The sequence below is a fragment of the Cibotium barometz genome, chromosome 26, assembly GCF_041138505.1.
Source record: "Cibotium barometz isolate CiBa-2024 chromosome 26, ASM4113850v1, whole genome shotgun sequence".
Lineage (NCBI taxonomy): Eukaryota > Viridiplantae > Streptophyta > Polypodiopsida > Cyatheales > Cibotiaceae > Cibotium > Cibotium barometz.
In genome coordinates this window covers 6,729,455-6,737,389 of record NC_141071.1, presented here as the reverse complement: position 1 = coordinate 6,737,389, position 7,935 = coordinate 6,729,455, and the positions used below count along the sequence as shown (strand labels likewise).

At 37.0% G+C, this 7,935-nt stretch overlaps 1 protein-coding gene across 1 annotated transcript; it reads left to right on the top strand.

Annotated features, from left to right (window-relative positions):
- The first annotated feature begins 1,146 nt into the window (after positions 1 to 1,146).
- LOC147623609 (putative protein phosphatase 2C 33) lies at positions 1,147 to 4,136 on the top strand. The gene is made up of 5 exons (XM_086820179.1): positions 1,147 to 1,926; positions 2,355 to 2,780; positions 2,936 to 3,056; positions 3,158 to 3,381; positions 3,691 to 4,136. Exons 1-5 carry the CDS (start codon positions 1,684 to 1,686, stop codon positions 3,913 to 3,915), a joined length of 1,239 nt encoding a protein of 412 aa, XP_086676305.1. The 5' UTR covers positions 1,147 to 1,683; the 3' UTR covers positions 3,916 to 4,136.
- The last annotated feature ends 3,799 nt before the right edge of the window (positions 4,137 to 7,935 follow it).

The following is a 7,935-nucleotide window of genomic DNA, read 5'->3' as shown; positions in this document are numbered from 1 at the left end:
GGTATAGTGAGAAGCTACATGTATTCATTTCAATATGAGGGGACCCTTCAAGAAGTACACATATGATATCTAGATAATATCTGGAGGGTCCCTTCTGAACGGACGTGAATCCAATGAAATGTTGGCATGCACCTAGGAGTATGGTGTGGGGCTAGTCCATAGAAATTAATCAAAATTGTGTGCTAAATCGGGTGGTAGAATAGTGATGCATTTTGAACCTTAGCCATTTCAATAATATCCTACATTGATTTTTGGTGCACCACATTTTTTTTCGTGTAGCATCTTTAAGAGGTCACAATATACTGTGCTTAATGTATCTATCCTATTACCGTGTACATTTTTTGTGTGGTGCAGGATCTTTGGGAAGTCACATAAAGCTAAGGGACAAGGTAAGGATGTAGGGCCATTAAATATATGAGTTGAAAATATAGTTCTTTAAGGTTGCATTCATACTTTATGTGTTTTAGCATACAAACAAGTTGTTTATTTTAATTTAATTTAGTTAATTTTTATTTCTACCTTTATATGATGATAAACTTCTTTTGTTGGTTTGCCTTTGGAAAATGTAGGTCTAAGCAATGTTTTTTTTGTTTGTGTGCTCTTTTATTAGTTGCTTTTAAATTTCCTCTTTCTATCTCTCACAAAAAAAAAAATTAGTTGTTCATTTATTAGCCATTAACTTACTCTTTCATTCATGAGTTTGTGCCGCCCACAATAAAAAATCTTGAAAGTTTTTTTAATTTTATCATAGGCATTTTTATTGATTAAAAAATACTCGTTTTTTTGTCTCTCTGGTTATTGAATTATGCTTTTTTAAAAATTAGAGTTGATTTGATTATATTCTTTAAAATCAAGAACCCTTATCTTGTATTTTTTATTTAAAGAAAAAGTGTGCCTCTTCACAAATATGAATATTATATTATGTTCATTTATGAAGATAAAAAACAAATAAAAATAATTTTAAAAAATCAAAGTAAAGAATAAAAAGTAATTGAGAAAAGCAGGTTTGTACGGAACGTTGATGGGGCCAGATCGCATGCGCTTGTGACACGTGGCGCCGTCCCACATGGGTTTATTATATTCTTGTAATTGTTTTGTTTAAATAAAAAAATTTGCAAGAAAAAGAAGCAATAATTTTGTTTAAATATATTCGGGAGCAAAGGCAGAGGTTCAAAATCTAAAGTAGGACTTGACTTCTCTGCCTTGTGTCGTCCTTTGCTGTTCTAACCTGCCATATCCGCCAAGTTTAAAGCTTGCAAAGTCCTTGATTAGTGCTAATACTCATCCCCTTTTGTTGTTTATCAATACTTGATTCTTGCTAATTAAAAGTTGGCATCATTATTGCTCATTTTGAAGCATCCAATTTTGGGTTTTATGCAGTATATACTCGGCTTGCCTTGCCCATCTCTCGCTCTGCATCATCATTCATCACTTACTTAGCCTAGATGCTTGCCTCTGCAGATTGCTTATTAAACTCCTTATCAAGCTCACTGATTAGCCCAGCAATAATCTTGACGTTTTTGGCAAGATCATCTGTCATACACTCCAAGATTATCCCACAGAGTCATGCTCAACGATGCGCCATTCTATAATCCTTAATTCCCCCACTGAACATTGCAGGGTTACCACCCCTTAATCAAACCAACCTTTCAGGCGCTGGGATCAATTACCTAGCATCCATAAATGGGTGTGTGCATGTCCATTGATGAGGATACACTGCAGATAGCATGTGGGCCAGAGGCCAGGGCAAGGCACAAGGGCAGGAAGAAAATAGTGATGGAGATGCTGAACGCAGAGGCCAAAGTCCACCAGATCCTCTGCAAGATGCCCGGCCGCATATGTGCGAATGGATCAACATCCTCCTCTTGTGTGTTCAGCAAACAAGGCCGCAAGGGCGTCAACCAAGACTGCATGCTGGTGTGGGAGGTGTATCCATCATCCATACAACATACACATTCATCAATTATTATTGTTTCTTCATGCTTGCACATCATATCATTCTTCTTGTTGCATGTGTCACATAGGCATTTTATATGTTTGTAATTAGCCTTTAGCATATATGACTCACAGCAACAGTAGGGGTGGTGCTCAAATTCCATCATACATGTATGTGGAGTTATAGGAGATGATATGTATATGTATATGTGTATGCATGTGTTTGTGAGTACGGACTTATGTACATACTCGTATATACACAGTGTATATGTAAATGTGTAGGTATGTGTGTGTGAGTATACACATATACATGTATATGTATATTGTGTATACATGTGTGCATGAGTACGCATACATATGACTGGCAAGAGCTGCAGCTGGTGTTCATTTTTCGATTATTTACTTGTTTATTTTTGCAGGAGTTTGCAGCACAAGAAAACACAGTATTTTGTGGCATTTTTGATGGGCATGGCGTAGGTGGGCACTTGGTTGCAAGAAAAGTTAGAGACTCTCTGCCAGTACTGCTGGCTTTGCCACTAAACCTCCTCTCAGATGCAGACACACACACTGCATGCAACAACAACTGCAGTTGCAATAAATGTGCTGTTGATGAAGTTAATGGCGACGATCATGAGCAGGAAGACAGTAACTACAGCACGATTAAGCACGGTGGTGATTACGATGTGGATAAACCAACTAATCCTGCCTCTAATCAGCCTGTAATCCCTGCCCCGTGGCCGGAGAAATTTGTGGCAGCATATAAGCTTATGGATAGGAACCTCAAATCCCACCCAAAGCTTAATTGCTTTGACAGTGGGACAACAGCTGTGACCATGGTTGTGCAGGTGCCCACATAAGTCTCCAAATGCATATTGATGATGTGTGATTTAAAACCTTAATTTGGCTAAAGCGGCAAAAGCAGCTTAATTCCCTTGGCAAAAACACCTTAATCATTAGCCATTAGATGTAATTCTATGTTAACAAGTTTTTAATTGCTTAGGGCAACAAAGACCTCATGATTGGGAGTGTTGGGGATTCTAGAGCCATTCTTGCAAGAAGATTACAAGATGGGTCTTTGGTTGCACATCAGCTCACCACTGATATGAAGCCCAACTTACCAGGTGGATTTCCCAGTACTAGCAGATATATCATGTATTTTAAATGTTGCAATTATGGATTTTTGTTTTTCTGATTTTTAGTGATATGAATTGATGTCCACCAGGGGAGTTGGAGAGGATCAGGAGGTGCAAGGGGCGCGTGTTTGCTCTCAAGGACGAGCCCCACGTGGCGAGGGTGTGGGTCCCCCATGCAGAAATGCCTGGCTTGGCCATGGCTAGGGCATTGGGAGACTTTTGCTTGAAAGAGTATGGCCTTAGTGCCACCCCACAAGTATCCTATACACGACTCATGGAGCAAGACGAGTTCATAGTCCTTGCCACCGATGGGGTATTTAAACTTTGCAGTTGCTCCTTTTTTTCAATTGAGAGATTAATTAGTATATTTAGATGCCAAGGTTTGAACCTTGTACTTGGGCTAGAGTTTTTTTCGCATTTTCTAATTTAAAAAAAAAACTTATTTCGCAATGTAAGAAAAGCCTAATCCTATCATATTAAGATTCTCATATATGTTAAATCAGTATGATTTCATATATTAGTATTATTGTAACTGTGATTTTTATGTCATTTAATTACTTGTGATTTCATATACTCTTGTAAGTGTGCCTTTTTTCTTATCCTTTTTTTTTTGCCATATTAGGTTTGGGATGTACTGAGCAATGAGGATGTGGTGAGGATTGTGGCATCGACATTCCCAAAGGAAGAAGCGGCCAAGGTGTTGGTGCATGCCGCGGTAATGGCTTGGAAGAGAAAGCATGGAGCTTGGAGAATAGATGATTGCACTGCTGTGTGCTACTTTCTTAAAGACAAGCTCATCCCCACCTCTTGGGTTGCTCTTTCTAATGCCCAACTTCCAAAATTTTAAGGTACTTTGCCTATTGGTCACATATATGATGATGCTTCATAATCCTTGACATATTCAATCCACTCTCTTTGGCTCATTAATCTACTATGATACCATGACCACAATCCTTTGTGCCTCTAGTGCTCCCTTTCTTATTGCTTTTGGGGGCTCCCAAGTTAGAATGTAAGTGCTTGAATAATTATGGAAACAAAACAAAGATGACTACATTTTTTAGAGCATAATATGTTTGTTGTAAGCTTTTCTACTTATCATAAGTTTTTCCCTGTTGCAAACGATAGATTTTGTGACCATGGCTTATCCAAAGTTTTGAAAATGATCAATGAACCCTATGATGTAAAGTCCATAAAAAAGGGGAAAAAAAACCCAAGAAAAACCGTAGAAGTTTAATAAAACCAATTATTACTTTGCTTCTATAGTGATCATTTGATTCTACACTACCATTCAAACAATTCATGTCTATGGTTCTTTTTCTTATCAATATATTTCTAATAATTTTCACACCACTCCTATAGGATATGTGTATGGAAACCCTATTTCATCCAATTATAGGCCTTAGATTGCATTTAGCTCACCCTCACAGATTTTGGGAGGGAAGGTGTAAACACTCTTAAGTTAGTACATGTGAATTATGAATGTTTTCATTATTTTTAAGTAGATATTTAAACATTGACGATTTCATCATAGGTTTGCCTTCATGTTTATTGGAAATATATGCATGTATGCATAATCTTTGAAATCTATAGATCTAAATTACTTATAAGGAAATTGAGCACTACTACATGGTGAAATGTTACATGTCTTTTTCTTTTATTATTGATCAATGAGTGCCTTAAGAGATACGTGATTGTTTTTTTTGGGTGAAATCACAATCAATATTATAGTTTGGAGAAATTTTGGAAGAGTTTGGGAGTGTAATTCCAAGAGATATAGAAATTGTATCTAGGTGGTGGTTATTTGAATTCACATGTGTAATAACTTTAGTTTAGAATGGAGAATATTTATAATGGTAAATGATGAGGAAAGTAACATTACTAGGGTGTAGCCATTTATATGGTAGTTATGTATGGACATAGGCCAATGATGGGTCGGGGACTTTTTTTCCACTTTACGAGGTCTTTTCTTTCGAGTGCGTGTACACACTCTGAGTGAGTGAATGTGTAAGTAACCTTATCATATTACTTCACTCATTCTCATCAGTCTACTTTGAGTGTTGTGCTTCTTTGTATCTCTCCTTACTTGCTACATATACGTGTATGTTGCTACCTTTGTCTCCAATCCAATAATTGGTATCAAAGGTTCTCTTGGTTGTCACCTTTGTTGTTTCTCTTGCCAGCGCTGCTCTCCTAAGATTGAGCTACCTTCTTAGGTGGAGAAGATATACCATATATTGTGATATTAACAACTTTGTTAACGAAGTGTTAACGAAGTGTTAACAAAGTTGTTAATAAAGTTAACAAAGTTGTTACGCCTTTCAGTCCGTTTTGGGCACGTTTCGAGACCCGTTTGCATGTTTCAAAGTTTCTGCATAATCTTAGGGGAGTTCTAATTCAGGCTATCTTTATTTGATTTTAGGTTTTCTTCAGTGCAATAGATTAAATATTTTGTGTGCATACATTGTGTGCATATGTCATAAGTGTTACAGGGCTATCATTTGTCGTTTCTTGTTGTCATCGACATCGCATCTTCAAGCTCATCATCAATAGCTTCATCCACATCATCATCATTGTCGTCGACTTTTACATCCTTACTGTTGGTAACATTTTTACATTTTACACTCTTGTCATATTTCATTCACTTTGTATGTCTCTTCGTTCATCAATGATCCACTGGTATTGTTATCTCGTTTGCATTTACTAGGTATTGATTGTACCTATGTAGGTTGTTCGGATATTTGCATTTTGTGTCAGAGATTTGTTATTTATATGATGAAATGGCAGGTAGTGATATATTTGGAATGCTTTTATGCTGAGAATAATATTTACGGGATATTGTGGTGGTTCAATATCATGCATCATGCCAAAAGGCTTTGGAATGTTGTTATTGGCATTGAGACACGCCTTGTCTTGTTAACATTGGATAGTACAAGTACTTTGATTGATGATACTGGTTCAAATGTAATATACATTGAGTCTCCCCTATTCATATGCTTGGACTCTAATTTTTTATATAAGTAGGCCACATGTTCCTTGTTACTACTCACTTGATAAACTCTAGCAAGTGCATCCTAAGCCTTCTTGGCAATTTTGTATGAGCAAATATGAGGAACATAATGCTTATTTTCACAGAAAATTGCCAAGTCTGCTTGATAGTTTTACATAAGCGAATATGAGGAATAATGCTTATTTTCATGGAAAGTGCGATCAATTCCTTTGCATGTGCATCCTTGCCATCCCACTTGACTTGTTTTGCTATGAAATATGTAGAGGTGGATGGCATAGGATCAAAGACCTCAAAGAGAGCAACTTGTATGTATTGATGAGCCCTATCTTAACATTTCATTGGTGTATATTGTTCACATAGTTTTACTGGATTCATACTAGGGTTTTACATCCACACTTCATCATATGATGAAGGGTAACCCCAATACCCTTAGATTTGATGAGCTGGTCGTGTAGTGCTTTTTCAAGAAGAGCAATCCTATAAAAAATGAACTAGTATGCACACGGAGGAGATCATATATATTCTCTACCAATCAAAAAGATAAAGGCAAATATTTCTCTCAAGGCGGGGGCGGCAACAAGCCAAAGGTACAATCAGCCTAGTTTTCTTGCAAGGATACTGAGAAGCGGGATGATAAGCGTAAGAAGAAAGGAAAATGCAACTATTGTCAAACTCACCATTATATTAATTAATGTAGAAAAAGACTGGAGAAGGAGAAGAAGAAATAGTCATGGATTTGGCTTTTTTAAGCACAAAGTGCTTTAAAAAATGGAGTCAGTGAACTATGGCATTTATCATACACTGTAGCTATGACCCTTCTATTCATGATGTATATATGTTAGTGAGTCAGATGAGCATGTCTTGTACTTTAATAGTGGTGCTAGTTAGCAAACACATTACTTTTCACTATGGTATATTTTACTTCCTTGAATCTTCTCGTCAAGGAGGCGCAGTCACATGTACAAAAAACTTCTTGTTTTCAATGAAAGGAGTTGGTATGCTTGTACTAACTGCTGTAAATGATGGAACAATCACTCTTGTAAGTTGTACATCATTAAAAATAACTTATTGTCAGTCTCTATAATCGCTAGGGAAGGTGTACAATTCATGTCCAAAGTGATGGATATATCACTATAGTATCTAGTACTCTAATCCATGGGCTTTACAGGTTGACCAGGTATGAGAGATTGGCATGTAATTCTTATTTAGTTACTGTCACACGTGCTCTGAGAGTGACATGGATCTATGGCATGCCTGCTTTTGGTCACTTGAATTTTAGCAGTTTATTGTGCCTTGAAAGTCAAGAGAAGGTGTCATAGTTTCCATAGCTTGAGGCCCTTGTCAAAAATGTATGTGAGAGGTGTATTTTTGGCAAGATGTTCCAAAACATGGATCAGTAAAGGGATATCCATAACTTACAGGTTATACATAGTGATACATGTGGTCCTACACCATTGATCCTCCGAGGGGATATCTCTACTTTGTGAATTTTATAAATAACTACTCTAGGCACACTTGGGTGTGTCCATTCAAGGAAAAGTTAGAGGTTTTTACATGCTAAAAATGTGTCTCCTCTACATGTAAAGTTAACACCCTTCATGTGGATCGAGGGGAGATGTTAAAGGTGTTTCATGTAGGTTGAAAGAGGCATGAAACATCAATGCACAGTACCTTACACACCTCAACAAAATGGTGGTACGAAGAGGAAGAATAGATTTCTCACCTCAATAAAATGGTGGTACTAAGAGAAAGAATAGATTTCTCATGGAGCTGGAAAATTTCATGGTGAAAGAACATGTTTGGCCTCATTATTTGGTTGAAGGTAGTTATATGTGCCACTTACGTGCTAAACTGACGCCC

Excerpts from the sequence above, each read along its gene's own strand:
- LOC147623609 (XM_086820179.1), top strand. The coding sequence starts at position 1,684 with ATGGGTGTGTGCATGTCCATTGATGAGGATACACTGCAGATAGCATGT. Across the intron at positions 2,781-2,935 it reads CTGTGACCATGGTTGTGCAG|GGCAACAAAGACCTCATGAT; the intron begins GTGCCCACATAA and ends TTAATTGCTTAG. Across the intron at positions 3,057-3,157 it reads TATGAAGCCCAACTTACCAG|GGGAGTTGGAGAGGATCAGG; the intron begins GTGGATTTCCCA and ends GATGTCCACCAG.